The 21,187-nt window shown below is 37.9% G+C and overlaps 1 protein-coding gene across 6 annotated transcripts in view; it reads left to right on the top strand.

The window, feature by feature from the left end:
• Window positions 1-1,939: 1,939 nt before the first annotated feature.
• CNTLN (centlein) overlaps window positions 1,940-21,187 on the top strand; it is a 207,257-nt gene continuing 188,009 nt past the window's right edge. For 5 of the 6 annotated variants that reach the window (XM_075740038.1, XM_075740035.1, XM_075740037.1 and 2 more), the window contains exons 1-2: window positions 2,134-2,368; window positions 20,666-20,754. In XM_075740038.1, the coding sequence (XP_075596153.1) occupies window positions 2,276-2,368; window positions 20,666-20,754 (182 nt within the window). In that variant the 5' untranslated portion in view covers window positions 2,134-2,275. Of the gene's footprint in view, window positions 2,097-2,133; window positions 2,369-20,665; window positions 20,755-21,187 lie in introns of those variants that run through there. The other variant, XM_075740036.1, reaches the window with a different exon arrangement.

Genomic DNA, 21,187 nt, shown 5'->3' with positions numbered 1-21,187 from the left:
TGTTCTGTCAAGCTGTGAACCTAACCCCTGTAATAACTGAATCTTTTCGGCTAAACTTTTCACGACCTTGTACTTGGAAAATGTTTTTAAATCCTGTTTAGTCATTATAGTTGTTTAGCAGTTAATCCAAGTATATTGTTTTTTAAGTAAGGTTAGCTTCTTGTTGCCCACGTGTAACAGGGAACAAACGGTCAAGGGGACAATGATAAAAATATTAGGAAACAGATGAGAAGTAAAAAAGACCGTTATTAAAAGGCAGGGATGTGGAAAAAGTGAAGCCTACGTATTACATAGTGACTGGATAATTTAAGGGAATAAAAGAATTAAAAAACCCTCAAAGCAAAGAAAAAGGTAAAAATGTAAACATGTTAAAATTATGATAGGTCATTATGGTTAAATGAACATGTAACTGTACACAAAGATAAATAATTGAAAGTGTAAAATCACGAGTATGAGATGATACAATATACAAGGAGTGATGAACAACAATAAAAATTATAAAGGATGTTCTAAGGAGAGACATGGTATTGATCAGGTAATTGTTGAATCTCCTTACATCTCCATGTAACTGGACAGAGAATACTCAGAATGATCTCTCACCTTTAAATTTACATTCCTAATTGCACAGATGATAATTGTAGTCATACTAAAAATACTTTGATATAAAATTATATAAAAATAGATATTTTGGCCTTTAGTAGTCACTTCTGAGAAAGGTACTCTAGAGCTCAATGTTCTGCAAAAACCAACTTCTATAGGCAAAGCCATCACCAAGGATGCTGGAATCTTTTTGTCAGGGGCACAGATGGAAGGACTGGATGTTTTAACGTACATTATAATTGACATGATATATATAAACCTCCTGTGCTTCTCTGCATGCACACATAGTAAGAATTTTGTTTCTTGTCAGTGGTGGTACATTCAGGCCAACTTTTCCGAACTCTGTGCAAAAGTGACAATGGAGGGGAAAAGAAAACATACTTCTGTGTCAAGACATGTATGATATTCCTACAGCAAGATACTGGCATCGGTGAAATGCAATTCAATTGGTGCTTATTTCCAGGCCAAAACATATTCTGACTTCACGTTTCAACTTCTCCCTTCATGTGATTGGGAAAAGTTCTGGTCTTTTTATGGGTATTTTGCTTCCCATGTAGGCTACTGTAAACATGCAAAGATTTGCTTTAGCAACACTGTTTAACCCTTCATTTGAAAACCAAGTACTCTGCCTATCCTGATCTTCTTTATGTAGCAGCACCAGCCCAAATATTTCATGGACTGTTAACAGTTAGATCTTCCACGCCTTTCTTAGCTTTCAGTTGCCAGCTTTCAAACTCAACTCTGGAAATACTAAACCTGAATAATCTTCCTCTGTGAGAGGCAGTTTGGGTGCTTGTGCATCCTGAAGCACTATTGAGACCTACTCTAAAACCAGGTTTCTGATTCTCATCCTGCAAACGCTAGTACCTAATTCAGAAGGAAAAAAAAAAATAAAGTCTAAAAAGGCATGCTACATGTTTCTGAAGTAAAATATGCTGGAGCCTCAGCACCCCACAACAGAACACACAAAAATATTTGCACAGTTCGTATGCAAATCTCCAGTACCGCAACAGAGATGTGATACAACTCTAGGTGTTCCTGCGGCTCAGGAAGGGCAGGAACCTGCTGAATTTCCAGGCGTTCACAAAATCCTGCGCTCAGCACCTCGGCCAGACAGCAGCTGCTCCTACATCGTGATGAAAAAACGAGGTCTGAACGGCCACCCTTGGCAGGTGCTCACACAGCCTGCCCCTCCAAAGCGCCAGTCCCTGCCAGTGAAGGGTGTACTGCTTTTACAGGCCAGGCCTCGGGCGCGACACAGCGCGCCACGAGGACGGGCCTCTAACGGCCGTTGACAGCTAACGGCTCCCCTCGCTGCCGGCGCCGCTCGCGCGGGAGCTACCCGGCCCCTCAAGCAGGGCGCATGCGCGGCCCTGCCGCTCGGGCGGGCAAATTCAAACGTGCCTCTCGCCCCTTCTCTTTGTCGGGGTAGCAGTTGTGCTGACGTCATTGCACCGCGTCCTGCTTCTCGACAGTTTCCGGCGCTCGCCCCTGCGGTAAGTGCAGCTGAGAGGGGGAAAGTTTTCGTTTGTGTGGTTCACAGCACCGTTTCTCTCCCCTTTCCCTCAGGAGCGGGCGCGCAGGGGCTTTCCACACCCTCCGCCAGGCGCGGACCCTCCTCTGCCCTCGGCGTCCCAGCGGGAGGAGGCGAGAGGCTCTCACTACGACGCCGGTGATGGCTTCGGGGCGCGCGGAGGTGGCAGCACCGCGGGTGGCAGAGCTGGAGGAAGAGCTGCGGAGGCTGGCGGAGGAGCTGAGCCGCTGCCAGGTACCTGAGAGCGGGGCCGTCCCTTCCGGGCGGAGCGGTGAGGGGCAGCCCGGAGTGGCGCGGCTGGGGTCGGGCGCTCACGTCCCGTTCTCCGGGAGACCTCTCCTACCCACAGCTTGAAGCTCCGCGTCCCGCCTGGGACTCCCAGTTCGCGTCCCGGTTCTGGCGGACCTGGAGGGAAAGGCGGGGAGCAGGGCCCTGGACGGCCGGCCCGTGTGGCCGCCGTGGTGGGTCTGTTCGCAGCAGCATCTCCCATGCCTTTAGCAGGGGCCCCACCTGTTGGGTGGCGGCCCCTGAGTCTGGCATGGCGCCCCGCAGCCGCTGTGGAAGCTGGAGCCCCGTGGGCAGCGGGGTGCAGTTCCGCCGGGTGAATTAAACTGGCCCCGGGCTCTTAGTCTGGCTTAAAAGCAAGCACTTGGCCTGAAAGCTTTTTCTTCTTTTTTTTTTCTTTTTTCTTTTTTTTTTTTTTCCAGTCCCCACCCTCCACAAGAAGTCACCGTTTATTTACTTGATGTGTAGTGACAAGAGTACTGAGGTGCTGTCTTGTGCAGCCCCTGGAAAAATGAATGAATGGAGGGGTTTTACAGAAATACAGGTTTTGGAGAAACCTTAATGTCTCCTTCTACCTTGCAGCAGGATTATGTATACTTAAGGTGGGGTTTCTGGGAGGGCGGGCTTTATGAATTATTATGGTTGTACTTTCCAAAGTTCCCTGAGACTATCTCCCTGTGGCCTCCCTTTACAGGCACACTTCCCTCGTTTTTCCAGTTGGTTGTTCATTGCTTATGTTTAGGTACCTCTCATGAAAATAACAAAATGTTTGTAATACGAGGTCTTGTCATAGAAATCTACATTAATTCTCTGCCAAACAAGTTGATTACACCTAAAGGATACAACAGAGAGGAAGGTGACATCTAATGCTCTGATTACTTTCTCACTTGCTTCTTGGTAGCCAAAGCAGTATTTTCTTGTGGGATATGGTCTGGTTAACTCCATGAAGGCCTGGGCTGATGTAGTCATATCTGTGAACAGAAAATAGCATCTGCGTTCAAGTTAGTAACGGTTTGTTGCTTCAAACAGCATCAGTGCACCTAGCAACTGGCACTGAATTTCTGCTGTCACTAGAATCCAGACTTCCTGCAAAAACTTGTTGCATAGGAGAACTATGGGGAGAGGGATCTGTCAATAAAAATCCTGTTTAGAAGTACCAGACAATGAGTGGTTTGGGGGTATCTTAAATGTCTTGTGGGAGAAATTTAGAAAACTCTTTATAATGATAATTTAGTTTCCTCTCTCTTGGTATGCAGATGTGCAGACAAAATTTGGTAGAGGCAGGAGGAAGGCCCTGTGCTCTGCTCGTTTGTTAGTTGAACATCAATTATATATTACTAAAATCTAGTAGCATAAAATATTTTTGAGGATCATTATAAATAATAGAAACTTTGCAGTAAACAGTACAAATCTGAATTTCTAATCACTTTGGTAATGTAACTTGATGTACACAAATTGTAGTTAAGTATCTCATTTCCCCTTTAGATTCGTTCAATTACATGTGCATTTCTAATTGTTCCTTGACGAGCTCATCCTAATAATTTTGAAGTCAGCAACCAGAAAGTATTTTTAAATATATTTCTTTTTAAGTCTCATGCATATTATCTTGCCGTTTTTGTATGTTTGTCTTGTATCAGATCAGATGGTTTTCTGGGAGAGAAGCAAGTGAAGAACATCAAAGTAGTTCCTATATTTGAAAACAGAACCCAGTCAGTGTTCTGCAGTAATCTCCAGCTCTAGGTGGAATCCCATACCTGTCCTTCTAACAGGGGATCCATGTCTCCAGGATTCATTTCAGGTTATGCATAAAATGAAAAGGAAAATGAAGCAGTACTCTATAAGCAGAGATTCTTCTCTGAAAGCACTGCAGTATAGACATCTACATGCTTTTCCGGTTTAATAATCCATCAATAAGTATATAGAGATCTGTTTAAACATCTGTATGTTATGTAAAGAAGGAGGAAACAGATTTTAATAAGTAAAAGAGGTGATGACCTAGTGAATTATGCTGCTTTTCCAAAGTAGGATTTCTCTAAAATAATTAACCTTTTTTTAAGTTTTGTGAAGTTACTCTCAATTTGGATGGGAACTAAAGTAGGCTTCACTAAGATTCTTCATCTGGTTTAAAAGTGAGCTGATAAGATTTTTCAGGGGTGGTTAATCCTTTCTAAGTTCTTATTTCATATGAAAACTTTGTCCAAAGACAAACTATTTGAAAACATCAAAATATACGGGCAATCTTAATGTTGTACTCTTCTAATTCGTCACAGTTGAGATAGGAAGTTTTTACTGACCAGCTAATTCCTTTAGTGAAATTGTATTTTGTCTGTTGTGATTTCCTTAATTTCATTTGAATGTAAGATCTTCTTTGGTTCTTATCCTGTCACCTAACATTTGTAGGTCTTGTTAATCAGAATTGTGAAACTATTTTAAGTTGGAAGGGACTCCTTGAGAGCATCTATTCCACCCCACCCTGCAGTGTGTTGCTCAGGATGGTGTCCAGTCAGGTTTTGAGTATTTCTGTGGCTGCAGACTCTGCAGTCCCTCAGGGCAACCTGTGCCAGTGTGTGAAGACCCTCACGGTAAAAGTGTTTCAGCTTCTATTAACATTTTCCTTGTCTTAAGTTCTGTTCTGTTGGGTAGGGTTATCTCTTTTGGAGCTTGCCTTAGCAGGCATTTTGGATAGAAATGTTATGTAAACATCTTTAAAAAAGGCATTAGTGAGAGGGTGTTAATTTTTAATCCAGCAACTGGATAAAATTACCTAGTTTTTTTTTTTTCTTCTAAGCATTGCATTAACAGACACATAAACTGCACTTGCAAAACAGACTTCTCAACTGAAATCTAATTTAATAGTTTAAAAGTGTACCAGAACTAAAGGATTAACCTTAAGTATTTGTTTAGGTATTAGCTTTTTGGATATCTTTCCCTCTGCCCCCCCCCCCCCCAAAAAAAAAATCAAATGATTGAGGCTGACAGTTTTAATTGGTTCTAGGGAACACTAAACAAGGTTATAGAAATAGAGATATATATATCCAACAGTTACCTAGCACCTGAAGAAAATATGCCAGGTTTCTTTTCTACTTCTCCACACCTCCGTGGACTATATATATCCAACAGTTACCTAGCACCTGAAGAAAATATGCCAGGTTTCTTTTCTACTTCTCCACACCTCCGTGGACTATTATATTCACTGTCATATAAACTGTGCTTCCAAAATTAAGTTTCTCTACTGGGAACTTGAGTCCATTGATGATATGGAGTCCATTGGCTAAATATATGGTAGCCATCTCTGGCTAATGAAGCTCCTGAGTCTTAGTGGAAGTATTGCGCAAGATAGCTTTGGTCTAACCACTGGTATTCCAGGCATTTACTTTTGGCTGTTGTCTCTTTTCTGCAACAGGATGCTGGAGTAGTTGACCCTTTTTCTGATCTGGGATGGTGGCCTTTATGTTCAAACTTGGGTTCCTTTTCTTCTTCACGTTTCTTTTGTCTTTTTAAGGTAACACTTCCCACCAGGTAAAGATAATTACAGAGCCAAATATGATAGTGTGAGGATTTCCTTTTTTTCTTTTTTTTTCCCCCTCTGTTCTTTTCTAAAGTTAAGATTCTGCTGGAAGTCTTGATTCTGCTTTGCAGCTTAGGTTTGCAGTCTTTGATATTTTCTTTAATACTTGTAAAAACATTGTGGGAGCTTGAATCATAAGTGAGATCCTGAATCATAAGCAAGATCTTGGAGGAGGGCCTGTTAAAAGCATGACAATTTTGTTGCAGTGACTCTGCTAATGCTGTATTGTAATTCTGTGTTGGAATTTGCAAAACTGAGAAAGCCAAATTAAGAAAATAGTCCAAATTGTCTACTGAGGAGACTTGTATAAAGCTGAGAAACTGCAAAATAAATCTAAAGCATGATTGACTCTCTATTATGCTGTTTTGGGAAAATTATTGTTGTGTCTGGAGTAGAGCATTGTATAATGATTTTGATAATCATTTAATAAAGGACTTTCAGTGCTTCTGCTAATTTTACTTGAGAATTACTTGAGTAATTGAGTAATTTTCCTGAAAACAACTAGAAAGGAAACATGGATTTTTTTAACATATTTTTTGTTTCCTTTGAGACCTTCTTGTTCCATTTCTGTGACTGGCTTGACATTGTTGGGGGGGCTGTGTAAAGACAAAGGTCAAACAGTAAGTTATGACACATCTGCTCTCTTACATTCTATAATGGCTGCATTCTATTCTAGGGTTTTATACTGTTCCCTACCACCTTAATATCTCAAGACCCTTCCATGGAAAATCTTAAACACCTATGTTCCTATTACTCCTCGGAGTTTTTTGCTGTGCTTGCTGTTTAAAAGATCTTGTGTGTGTCTCATTTTCTCCTGTGATTCTGTATTTTTGGGGGACAGATGAATGTGATGATTTTGCAAGCATACTTGCTCCTGGTAAAGGAAATCAAGGTGTTTGTGTTGTGTGTTTCATGTGTTTTTTTGTTAGGTTTTTTTTAATTATTATTATTATTTTATTTTTGGGGGTGGGGAGGGGGAGTGATTTCTCTGGAAGCTCATTCTGTGAGTGGAGTTTCTGGGCCAAGAGTATTTTTCTTTAGCTTTCCTGTGCTTTCTCTTTAATCTTGTGTATTTCTTTAAACCACCTGGTGACTATATTTTAAGAATTGATTTATTGCATATTCCATGGTTGGTTTCTTGCAGTCCTTTTTTGTTGTGGAAGATATTTATTAGGTGCAAAATAATGTGCATTCCTAAAGCACGAGGTATTTGGTGTCCTGGCTCTCAGACTCTTAACCACTGAACTGCAGAAACTTTCATGCACCCTATTCTGTAACTAAAAAGATAGGAGAGGTTCTTTTAAAGTATCCTGTGGTGGGAAACTTCATCAAATCCTTGCTTTAAACAAGATAGTGTGACTTGAGACTGGGTTTTCCACATCCAGTTGAGTGGATTATCTGTCATATGAAGAAAGGCTGAGCGAGCTGGGTCAGTTTAGCCTGGAGAACAGAAGACTGAGAGGGCATCTTATCAATGCTTATTCATCTAAAGGATGAATGTCTAGAGGATGGGGCCAGACTCTTTTCAGTGGTGTCCAGTGACAGGACAAGGGGCAAAGCACACAAACTGGAACACAGGAAGTTCCATCTCAACATGACAAACTTCACTTTGAGCACTGGAACAGGCTGCTCAGAGAGGTTGTGGAGTCTCCTTCTCCGGACATATTCAAAACTCACCTGGATGTGATCCTGTGCAGCTTGCTGTAGGTGATCCTACTCTAGCAGAAGGGTTGCACTAGGTGATCTCCAGAGGTCCCTTCCAGCCCCTACCAATCTGTGGGTCTGTCAGTCTTAGGATGCTGGAAATAGGGAGAATTGGAAGAAGCAAGCACATATCCTCTGTTTTTACTTATGCTATTGATGATATTCCCAAAGGACTTTGGTTTGGTGTACTTAATTTCCTATTTTCCAGCCTAGGATCTCTTTCTTTATTTGTTGAAAGTGCTATTTTGGGTTCAAACAAATGTCTTAACAATTTACCCATTATTAGTTTAAAAAACCCAACAGTCTTCATTTTATTCATTGCAGCTTTGATTTCAAAGGTAACATGGCATCTCTCACTGCTCAAATAAGGTGGTATTTTCCTAATTGAGGACTTCCTTCATAATGTTTTAGTTCTGTGAAAAATAAAGAGTACTCTGTCTTTTTTTCTGCAGTTACATACATATACTGGTTTTAGGGAGCTCTTGTTAGTATTATCTTCTCTAGTTCATGTGCTTTTCTGGTCAGTGATGGTTATAATGCCTACTCCTTTACTGTGCCAGGAATTTATAGGTGTATATAGCTGTGACTAAGTAACAGGTCTCTCAAGAGTACACCATTGAATGGTACTCTGCACAGTTTATACCCCCAAGTCAGAAGGTACAGTCTGTCAGCCTCCAGTGGTCTGCAGACCATAACGTTTAGTGAAAGAAACCATACTGCTGCTTATGGTTTTCAATTTACAAGTGTAATTTATAGATTAAAAAATAGAAATTTCTTCATTAGTCAAAAAGTTAGGAACTGATCGGTAATCTGTAAGTGTTCTGCTGCAGCAGATTGGCCTGTAGAATTTCCGCAGTTTCTTTCAAAAAAGAAAACTGTTTCTTCTCTTCATTGTCAAGGATTGGAAAGAAGTCTGTAAGAATGAACTATGTGTATCCATAAGCGTTTTGGGGTAGAAGAGGAACAAGGAAGGTGGGAAAGTGGAGTGACAGGGGCTTCAGCGGCTGCTGGCTTTATTTTATGTTTTATGTTTCCTGCTTACTATGAAAAGATGTCCACAGACTTGTTCTGGTCTTCATGCCTTATTTTATACTGTGTTTGCAGAAAAAGAACAATACTTCATGGACAGCTGGACTGTCTTGTTTTGATCGCTTTGTGGGTCATGAAGGGATGTAAAAATATTCTATTTGGTATCACTAGAATTGATAACAGATAGGATTGCTGTAACAAACTTCTATGAAAAATATTTAATTAGCTGGAAAAACAGATGCATACTTTCATTCTGGACCAATTTAATAGCCAGGACACCCATTGAAAATCTAATGTAGCCATGATAACACTGATTTATAAGCAGTTTTAACTCCCTCCCTCCCTTATTTACAAGTATATATGAAAAATATATTAAATAACAAAACAAAACATTGTTTCATGATACATGAACAGCTATTTGAGGTGCATGTTGATTGTACATACTAGAAATGTTTTAAGATCAGTAGCTGAGAATTGAAACTAATACTAAAATTTGAAAAGCCATAGTTCTTCCTTAGTGATGTGTTTTTATGTTGATTTGGTGGTTCTGACTTTGTGACCAAAATTTAAATGGTGGTGAACTACCAGTATGAGAATTTGAGTGTGTTAGTATTTCTTCTGGATGAATTGTTGATATCCATATACCATTCTTTCAAAATGGGGCAAAGTGTTTAATGGTCCCATTCATTAAATACTAATTTCTTTTATTAGTGATTAAGCCAAGACCACATATTTATTGGTGCCAAGGGATGCCAGCTGTTTAGTGCTTTGGGTGGGGTTTTTTTATGTTTTATATTCTTATATTTTGCCATAAGGAGTCTAAATCACATGAGTCTGACTAGTACAGGTGTTGTTAATAAAGGGATTACTCTTTTTATATATTATAGACAGAAGTAGTGTTGTTGAATAGCTAAGTTTATTTTCTTCTGCTTTTTTTACTTTTGACAAATTTTAGCTCACGAATGAATTTTTGCATACCTGGTCTTCTGAAAAGCACTTGTTTGGAATATTTGAACAAATTTGTGAAGATGAACTGAGACTGGTATTTAAAAAAATAAAAATATTTTTGTACTTTAATGGTATGTCTGTGTGTGAATATTTCAAATTTCCCCCAGCATGTGAATGGGAATCCAAAATTTGGTGTAGAGATCATAGTCATAGAACTATTTCAGTAGGAGGGTACCTTTAAAGGTCATCTAGTCCAACCTCCATGCCATGCCCAGGGACGTCTTTCAGTAGATCAAGTTGCTCAAAAACTCATCCAACCTGATTTTGAACACTTCCAGTGATGGGGCATCCACAAACCTGTTCCAGCGTCTCACCACCCTCCTTGCAAAAGTCTTATATCCAATCTAAATTAACCTTCTTTCAGTTTAAAACTGTTGCCCCTTCTCCTATTGCTACAGGCCTTGGTAAAAAGTCTCTTTCTTATCAGCCCCCTTTAGGTATTGAAAGGCTGCAGTAAGATGTCTCTGGATCTTTTTCTTCTCCAGGCTGAACCACCCCAACTTTCTCAACCTTTCCGCACAGGAGAGGTGTTCCAGCCCTCATCATTTTTGTGGCCCTGCTATGGACCTTCATTGACAGGGCCGTGACTTTCTGGTGCTGGGGTCCCCAGAGCTGGATGTACTATTCCAGGTGGGGTCCCCAGAGCTGGATGTAGTATTCCAGGTAAGGTCTCATGAGAGCAGAGAGGGAGAATTGCGTCCCTTGACCTGCTGGCCATGTTTATTTTTATGTAGTCCGGGATACAATTAGTTTTCTGGGCTGAATGCGCATATTGCTAGCTCATCAAGTTTTTTGTCTACCACTATACCCGAGTCCTCTGCAGGGCTGCTCTCAATCTCTTCATCCCCCAGCTGGTGCTGATACGGGGGGTTACCCTGACCCAGATACAAGACCTTGCACTTGGCCTTGTTGACCTTCATGAGGTTCACATGGGCCTGCTGCTCAAGCCTGTCAATGTCTGTCTGGATGGCATCCCTTCCCACTGGTGTAGAACTGCACCACTCAGCTTGGTGTCATCTGCAAACTTACTGAGCGTGCATTCACTCAATCCCACACTCTTTATATCATGAAGGTATTAAACAGCACTGGTCCCAGTATGGACCGTTGAGGGACACTGCTCGTTACTGGTTTCCATTTGACATTGAGCTGTTCACTGTAACTCTGGATGGGGGCCATCCTGCCAATTCCTTATCCATCTAACGGTCCGTCCATCAATCCCATATCTCTCCAATGAAGTGGCAGGAATGTTGGGGGGGACTGTATCAAAGGCTTTACAGAAGTCTAGGTAGATGACATTTGTAGCTCTTCCCTTGTCCACTGATGCAGTTCACTCCATTGTTTAAGGCCATTAGAACAGTCGGACACAATTTGCTCTTGGTGAAGCCATGCTGGCTGTCTCTAACCACTTCCTTGTCATCCATATGCCTTACACATAGCTTGCAGGAGGATCTGTTCCGTGACTTTGCTGGGCACTGTGGGGCACTGGCTGGTCAGTAGTTCCCAGGATCCTCCATTTTACCCTTTTAATTTAAGAGAGTGATGATCTCTTTCCCCTCGTCACTGGGGACTTCACCTGACTGCCATGGGATAGACCTGAGTGAAAAGATATCTTTTATGGGAACAACAAAACAATGTTGCTGTTTCTCAATAAAGAAAGTTGCATTTTGCATTCAGAGAAGTATGCTCTTGTGATTTTTCCATCTGCACTGGGGATGCCTTTAGAACATGCTGAGATGTCTACGTTTACCATGTAGTTACAGATTCAGCCTGGAGGAGAATGGCTGTAGCAGGTCTGGTTTTCCTGTCAAACTATATTTTGGTTCAGGCAGAGAGATGCTGTTCTTAGAGAATAACTTCATAATAATAATCTTGTTCTTTGGTGTTATTAAGTGTGCACTGTTTCAACTATTTCAGGCACCGTTTATCTCATGACTTAGAAGATATGCAAATATTCTCCTACTTGTCTGCAATTTCACAGGATTTGGAAAGGACTACAAAGTCATTTCAGGCAGAGTTGATGGCGATGGACCCAAATTATATTTGATTAGTCATGGTGATTCAGAGTGAAAATACCCAAATGTACGCGTATGGTTACATTGTCTGTAAAATAAAGCTACTTGTGCATTCCTGTATTCTTGAATGCATTGAACATCACAAATGCATTATGATTATATTAATCCAGAGCATTATATTTAAATAAAAAGTAACACTGAAGTCTATGCTGAAACATTTAGATTATCCTGTACTCTCAAATAAATGATTGAAGTCTTAAAATAAATCTCAGTATTGTAGCATTTTCAGAAAGCAGTTATGTGACTTAGAAAATTCATGTCCTATTCTGTTCTATGCATCTTGCATCCAAATTACTGCAATTACTACAGTTAGCTTTAATTGAAGTAGTTTAGATAGATAGAGCTTGAAATGAAAAATCACAGGTTAGGTATCCTATCTTTGGTCTATAAAGGGATGAAAAGCAAAACCTTTACCTCCGGAACAGAATCCTTTGCTTTCTCTTATCCTGTCCACTTTGAAAACAATTCTTACATCAACCAGGTGTTAAGTTTTCAATGCTGAGTACTCAGAAAAAAGCAGTTGTGAATTGAATGGCTATACCAGTGAACGAAGGTGTGCAGAGTGTCCTGGCTCTGCATTCACCAAAGAGCAAAGGAAGTAATTTACTTTTCTCTATTCAGTAAGGGTGGCATTGTGTGGCATAGGTCTATGTCTATCTGATAACTTCTCTCTAATGTTTAATGCATGTTTATTGTGTTCTGTCATCCTGTTATGGTACTGATCTGGCTTTTGTGATGTTAATTCATTATCTACGTCATGAAGATCCAGGAAATATCTTGTATTTCTTGTCCATTAGTGCCACAATGAGTCAGTTATTTATGTCAGTTAAGAACATGGAACAAAATTATTTAGTTAAGTGCATTACTGTGTTTTTATCACACTGATGGACTAACCTGAGAGTTAGTTTAGGAAATCATGTGTAATGATGGTATCTTTTAGTGTAAGTCATGTAGTATTTTTGCTTAGATCACTATTACTGCATGAACATTGTAACACAATAACATTTTTATGTGCTTGTTTGCTTTCAACAGAGTTCTGAGTAAGGATGCAATTTCTTGGGGGGGAGATATTTACGTACACACACTTTCTTATATTCGACATGTATGTGCAAGTAAAGCAGTGTACTATTTTTTTTTTCTATTTTTGATTCAAAGGTATCATGGTTACCAAAACTACGAAGAGACAAGATAATAAGAAATTCTTTAAATAGAAAAATATGGCTGGAAGATACATTAAACTACTTTTCTAGAATCATAAAAGTACATGTTGGTTGCATACCCCTTATACTGCAATGTTAAGGAATTGGGGAGGAGGCGGGGAAAATACACTTGTTTGCTGATGGCATCTGTTTTGAAACTATCAATCTGGTCAGGTCACATACAGCTTTCTTACAAATTTCTTCCTGGCAATTAGATGTAACGGTGCATACTGTGAATGACTTTTGTGATCTTGAAAATAATCTAACGTTATCTTTAGAGCCTAGTGTGTATAAGGCACTAGGTTTTCTTGGGAGGTACTGATCAGTCTTATCTTCTAGTGACTTTTCAGGTTGTTGAAAAGTGTAACACCTCAAAGATAGGTTTTGTAAAGTGTAAGAGTATTCTGTACTGTGACCACTCAGCAGGACTGGGTGGGTTGTGGAGAGAATAGGTCTTATTTAGGAATGTAATACGTGACTGGAAATCACAAAAACACTGGCACAGCAGGATCAAGAGAGTGTGCACTGGCAGCATATAACAGCGTTAAGTTTAAAAGTCTTGTGAGACATCAAGAAGCAAGTTCTGTCGCTTGCAGGTAAAGTATATGTGTTGGCTTGATTAAAGGTTTGAGATCGTTAGTCAGAAGTATACTAGATATTAGGGGAGTATAAAACAATCCATATTAACAGTTTTCTTGGAGATGTTTCAATGCTTTTATCAGCCATGTTATTTCATGGTTTGTTTTCTTTCTCAATTCTATATAGTATTTTGCATTTCCATACGAATTCTTCCAGCCTTACAGTCATGCATATTTCACTTTCTATTGAAATATTCACTTCATAATACAGAAAATTGTCAGTATCTGATTATTATAGAGTTCTTACTAAAAATTAACAGTAAAACTATAGCTCCCTCTGTCCTTCCAGCTGTTTCATTTTCCCTTTTGGGGCTATCTACTGATTAAAAAACTAAAATGAGAGTTTGTATCCTGTGCTTTTCTAGCAATTATTGGACATGGGGTGGTGGTGGGAAGAGGTTGTTTGGGTTTTGGTCTTTGGGTTTTGGTTTTGTTTGGTTTTTTTCTGTTGTGGGCATGTTCTCATCCAGATTTCAGAAAGTGCTATCTTCCCAATTAATACATAATGATTTGTAATGCTATAAAAATGTAAGATATTATATAAACACTACTAATTGTTAACATGCTTTGAAATAAATATAATGAAACATCAGAAAGAGTACTGATTTTAAACTAGGTAATTGAGATTCTTGATGTAAGAATTTACAGCAAAGGAGGAAGTTTTTCAGTTTGTCCTTGTTCTCAATATGTTGCATGATAGGCAGGTAAACAAAAATTAAACCTACCTGTAAATTTAATACCCAAACTGTTATGAATGTATAGTTCCTGTGAGCAAAAAAAAGTGAGATATTGCTTATGTTTTTGGCACTCCTCTCACTGCTAATTTAAAAGCTTTTCCTATAGCAATTAACTATCATTACTTTAAAAGAATGCCAGCTAATTGTCCTTGATAAAGCTGTGTAAAAATACTCAAAATTTATGAGTTTAACTTAACCACTGTTTAGGTCACTTTTAAGTTTCCATTAGACAAATAACTGTATGCAATATTGATACAGTTTTACATACATTTGATATCAAATGTCCAGAGCTGTATTTATGCTTGGATTTCTCTTCCAAAAGGAAAGTAAATTATTTTAATTTAAATAAGAACATTTGTCTTTCCCTGCGTATAAGCCAGAGGGATTCTGTTTTGTGACTTATGCTAATGTTTAATAAATTCACGACTTCACTTGCAAGCAAATACTTCTGCTGTAGCTAGTCATGCCATATAACCTTTGTCAGTGGTTCATTTTATGTTTGCCCGTTTCTGAGCTTGCTGCTGTTAAAAACCAGTAAGAAAAATCCAGTTTACTGTGCAAAGAACATATTCAATGCCTAAGGTACTCTTCATCTCTGTATGTCTTTCAGTGTGATGATGAACTACAATTACTTTCACTGTAGGCTGAGGGAAAATCTCACTTTTCAAGGGATACACAGTGCACTATGTTTTTTCTTGCATAATTCTTTAGGTCTCATGTGTGATCTTGATCACAGGATGAGTGTCTTTATCTGACATTAGATGTGTTGTGAATAATTTTAGTTTTAATGAGTAATTTTCGCTAACTTTCAAATGACATCTGTATATTGCCTTGTGTATATAACTTCTCAGCTGTTCAAGGTACACTCTTGCTGACCTCTTGAGCTGCTAACATACACTTGAGTAGGCTCCATGTTCCTTGGGTATGCTGAAGATTGATACATCCCAGGCCTTGACAGCTGTAGTGTTTCTCTGTGCCAACTTCAGACAATCTGAGCAGCTCTTTTTCCAAAGAAATTGTTTGGCTCCCAAGACCATTCAGGGAACAGCCTTACCAACTCCATTAATTGTGCCAAGAGCTTAAAAAGGCCGTTTAAACTTATTTTCATCTTAAAACTCTAATAACTTCAGGCTAATGCTCATTCTGTTATAAAAAAATGCCTAATTACTTACAGATTTAAATGAAACAGTTACTGAAATGTTTGGCATGTTAAAGAGAAGTCAGTCAATCTTATGGTAACTTACCAGTTACTGACTAATGCTTCACTGTCATCATGAGAAATTTTCTACATTTCTGTGTAAGCTTTCTTTTTATGTAAGAAAAGTTCACAGATTTTTAACTGCAAATGTTTTACTTTTTTACTGGTAACATGTATTTGAAGATGCTGTTAAATAATTTGTGTCCTTATTCCTTTGGCAGAAAGACCACTTAGGCAGGACACTACTTTGTTTTTTTGTGCATTTTCACAAATACAAATATGCAGTGAAAGGCATTTGTTGATTTAGTTTTTAATATCTGTTGATATAATTCTAGCATTGCTTTATAGTTCTGTATGTGCTTATTCATAGGTTGCAGTAGTAACTTTAAATACCAGTTCCTGCCACAATCAAAAATAAACAGTATTTATTGAAATGGCGTTGTTTTGCAGTTCTGATAATTCCAGGAATTTTTCGCTTACTTCCAGATGACTTAGGAAGGTTTTTGTTTGCTTGTGTTTTGTGTGGTTTTTTAAATTTTTATTTATTTTTTTGTAGATGGACACTACTTCGCTTGTTCTATTTAGCTGTTTCTTTGAAATTTCTTTAGTGCACCTATTTTCATTCAATAGTCCTTACTGCAAGCTTTTTTCATTCCTACTTCATCTACCATTCTTTCAGCACAGACAGAAATGCTGCAGAACTTAGTTATATAAGAAGTGGCAATTTCACTGACATGAGTACAACTTGGATTTGATTTTACTCTTCCTTGGACAACTTTGACAGTAGTTTGCTTGTGAATTAGTTATAGGTGCTTTGAGGTTATTCTGAACTGATTATTCAATTAACAGAGATCATTTGTACTTGAGTATCTGTGTTCTCATTAGGAAGACAACTTAATGTTCATTGAAACTTCATATTTTATATATTATCAGAAGGTCAATTTCTGGGAGGCTTGGCAAAGTTTAGGTAGAAACTACGTTGCCAGATACTTGGATACTCAGCAAAAATCACAGGAGGGATGTGAACATTTCTGTCTTGTATTATTCATGTATAATTTTGTACATATTTGTTCATTAGGAAAAATTCATTATATGTTACTGTAGTTTTCCCTTTTTGTCGTTTCTGCTTAGAAGTATGTGTCTGAAAGTCGTGCACTATTCTGTCCTCTTGTGATGCCTTGTGCTGTTCCCCAGCTGGGAATTGGAGGTGTAGGAATGTGCAGGGTAGGACAACAGGCAGCCACCACTGCTTGTAGTGAGTCTCGTGACACTTGATAGACCTTCTTGGAGTTGTGCAGAAGCCCAGGTGTCTCAGCTTTTCTAGTAAATAAATAAGCAGAAAACCCAACAGCTATTTCTGTGTTCTTGTATCCAGGACAGTAAAAGGGAAAAGCTAGGGAAGCCTGATGGTAAGCAAATACAAACTTAAACAGGCAAACAAAACTGAACTGAATAAAGCTTGTGAGCTCATAAATCAACATCAGAAACTTCAGTTGTTTGTCTGACTCAAGATTTTTTGAGCGCTTGCAGGTGGAATACTATTGTCACTTTGTTATATTTGGACTTCTTTGGTCTGTAATGAGTTCATGGTGCTTAGACTAATTTGTTAGTGATTTTAAGTAGTTTAGTGTAAAAAAAATACAGAGTGAATTGTGTATTAAAGATATGAAAAATATTCAAGCAATATTATCGGTTCAGTTCTGTTCTCCATATTGCTGATTAACTGAGAGATTTGAATTAAAATTATTTTAAAATGAGTGTTAGACATAGTTTATTAGATGTAGTGATTCATTTCTCCATTATGGTTCAAAGATTTCCTTATACTCAAAGTGATGTCATTTAGAGTGTAAGAACTGCTGACTTACTGTCCTTCTAAATAATTGAAAAGAAATCACACTTCCATTGCTATTGTTTAGTGAGGTTTTTGTTTGACTCGGCATTTTTTCTTTAATGAGCTCCCAGTGTAAATACAAGTTATTTTTAGATGTTAAAAATACTCAGAATCTGTGTTCTTTAAGGATCTTAATGCTTTTTGGAAGCCTGCAGCAGTTATTCCAAATCTGAAAAACATTTTTATTTTTAATTCTGTTTTTGCTTGAGAAGAAGCAGTAGGTCACGCATGGTTCGCAGTGTACAAACATTGTGACTTTTCAGGTGGCATTTTCAAGAGATAGTGGCTTTTTTGAGGACAGATGAAAAAACTGCATACTTTTTCTAATCTTTCAGACTAGATACATAGACATCTAGGATCTTAAGTGGCTTAAGGTGATAGCACACAATGAGAGGTTGTACTTTTTTTTCTTTTTTGAGAAAAAGAAGTGGTTAGCAGTCTCTTTGGCCTGAACTGAATAACCTCATTAGTATGATGCTTACTATTTGTCTCTTAACTTAATTCCTAGCTGAAAGTGAACTTATTTTTAGCAATTCTACTGAATAAAGACTTGGATATTGATGTAAAGTCTTATTTATATGATGTATGGCTTAGTGTTGGTATGAATGGGGTCATGCATCATAGCGCACCATAATCCAGTTAGTTACTGTTTGCTTGCATGTAGCAGGGTCACTTTTGGTTTTGAAAAGAGTTCTTACACTGCTAACCCAATTTGGTTAAAGAAAGATGATGTTCCTTGCAAGGGTTTTTAAAGAACAGTTTGTGCCCCATTTCTTTCTACACAACATTTTTTGTTAATTGTTTGGTTTTGTTTGGAAATACCAGAAATGAAGTCTCCCTGTCAACACTTTAAAAATTGTGTACATCCTACAAATGCAGTTAGATGAAATTTTGCTGGTTTTAGGAAAGACAAACTCTTTCTGCTATAGCCCAGTTTGCATTTGCTGATAATAGTCTTGAATTATAAGATCTTTGTGGCCAGAGCCTTTGTTTTATTTACTTTCTAACATAATCAGAAAGCTAGTCAGATTTGTTAGTGGTGAGCATTCTTGCAGTAGGGAGGTGAATTTTTCTGGGTTTACAGCAGTATCTTGATAAGACATCAAATCTTTGTAAATTTTTATTCCTTGCTTGGTTGAAGAAGTTGATGGCATTTAAAGATTTAAATAAATGTAAGCTAGAAATGACAATAGTTGGAAGAGGAAGATATTTTTTTAAACTAGCAATGATAAAACCCCTCAGTTCTCACTTGCTCAGCTTTTTTCTTAAGTTTTCTTGTAAGTTCAGTGTTGCCTCACTTGCCTGTGCAATTGTAAAATTCAAAATACGTGCATTTCTAAATTTGAAGGAAAGACACATCGGAATTTTAAAAAACATCTTTGAGGCTTTCCTCATAAATCATGGAGAAAACAGGTACAACCATCTCCTATTTCTTCTGTAATCATTGTTAAAGTTTGTTAAATCCATAATTCAATGTATTTGGCTGTTGCAGTGTTAATCTTGGTAAAGTAATTTATACTTTGTGCACTGATAAATCTTGATAAAAGTCTGCTAGCTTTAGAGGGCTCTTTTGATTTCATATTGAAGATAGTTGTTGTTTTGTTCTGAAGAAAGAGAAACATCTTAAGATGGAGTGATTGTCATGCACTGGAACTGATATTGCTTGTAAATTTCAAGTCTGCTTCCTAGAAGGCAAAACTGATCAGGAGCAAATGAAAAGAGAAGATAGCAAAAATATAAAAAGCAATTTCTGTTCCTGGGATTTACTCTAATCGTGCACTATGTGGTCTTTATTGGGTCTCGTGAGGCCTGTCAAACTTGTAGTTCTGTTGAGCTGTTTTGTGTCTTAGAAGACCATTGCTTTTAGCTGTTTCAAGTCCTGGGCTTACAATACTGTGACCAAAGATGCAATCTGTTCTTATTCATAAAAATGAGAAATCGGGTAAAGAAGAAATTAAGTGAGAAAGCTATGGAAAAAACAAACAGTGGAGGTGAAAATAGGGAACTGAGGTCTTCTGTTTCATTTGATAATCAGGATTAAGATAGAGCTGTGCAGATATGAGATCCTGTGTTGTTTGTTTACCCAATTTTAATGAGGTTCTGGTTTAGTAATGATACCTGCAATATCTTAGTAGATTGCTAAGTTCCAGAAGCTTGGGTGAAGCAGCAAGCAGGGAAATGGATAGTTGTAATAGTGTTGGTTTTCCCTTATAGGTTATTTATTGTCCTCATACAAATTTTGTTTCTCTTTGACATTCAAAAACTAGTAGAAAGTAGATTAAGCTGCATGCCTGTGATTTTTACCTGTTGAATAGACCTAGCTGCCAATATGATGGTTTTGGCTTATTAACTTCTAATTTTATGCTAGGCTTTTATTAGCAGGTTAGGTCTTAGTCCACTCCATGGTTTACGTACATATGCTTTCTTATTTTTCTCCTTGTCTTCCTCTTTTGCTGTTGGTTTTTTTTTTTCCCCCTAACATTTTTATATAATTAACACATTATGGGTTTAGTTTGTAACATAACTGCATCAATGTTGGTGCTTCCTGTAATAAAACTGTATTGGAATAAAAATACACCAGTGCAAAATAACAAAATATTTGTAGTAGAAAATACAAATTTGGAAAAGCTTTTAGCCAACATCTAGTTTTCATAAACTTTCGTCTGTGTATTTTTAAATAATATTGTTTTCTTGCTCTCACTTGAGAATTTTTTCAGAAGGTTTTGTATAATGCAGGTTAGCTGAGTGTATGTTAGAAGACTGGTTTACTCTCTGTTTTGGAATAAAATCTAAGAACTGCGTATGGTAAAACTAAGTGTTGAAGCATGTATTGCAGGCTCAATGTTTTTAGTAGAAATTGTGTCCTGCTGTTAGAAGTACCAGTAATTGATATAGCAAAAGGCAGCCTTGTTTGAATAATGTTGATTTCTGCTGCCTTATGTCGCCTTACTCTTTTATTGTTTATTATAGGTCTTTGTCTTCCTTAAAAATTCTATATGGCTAAAATTTTATTTAATCAAAAGAACTGTTTATTGTGGGGGGTTTTTTATTCACAGGAGAGTAAGTAACTTGTAGGGAATTCTTTCTAAAATAGAGATTTTTTTGTAATTGTCTCTGAATATGCACAGTATAGCTTTTTAATCTATAAAAGTTGTAGCATACATTTAATATATTTTTGTCTTTCTTTTTTCCCATTTCTAAGGCTGATAAAGAATTTGTGTGGTCTCTGTGGAAACGTCTCCAAGTGTCAAGTCCAGATCTTACTCAAGCTGTCAGCTTGATTGTGGAAAGGTAAGTTTAAAGATTAAACATGATACTAAAACCAAAACCAACCAACCAAACAAAAAACCCCTACTGATACCATATTCTTTATCTTTTTAAATTGAGAACTGTGTAGGATTTCAAAAATGTGTTACAGAAATTTTATTGTTAAATTTTTTCAAGAGTACCTAAAATATGTTACAAGTTTCCTTTTTTGCTATAAGTTGAGGTGTACTTCAAAATCTGTTTTCTCTGCGGTTGCTGTGCTGCAGTTGAATTCAATTTTTAAATTATAAATGTACTTCATATTCTGGTTTTCTGTTGAAAGAGCAAGAGGAGGTAAATGACATTTTCTGGTGTCATAAGTGGTTGGATAACAGTTACATATGTAAATATGTTTATTTGCATTCTTAAAGAAGTGAAAGGCTAAGACATGGTAAGAGAAGAGATGACTGCAGTTTAA

This window comes from Balearica regulorum, chromosome Z, assembly GCF_011004875.1.
Source record: "Balearica regulorum gibbericeps isolate bBalReg1 chromosome Z, bBalReg1.pri, whole genome shotgun sequence".
In the NCBI taxonomy this organism is placed as follows: Eukaryota; Metazoa; Chordata; class Aves; order Gruiformes; family Gruidae; genus Balearica; species Balearica regulorum.
This window is presented reverse-complemented; position numbering and strand designations above follow the sequence as displayed.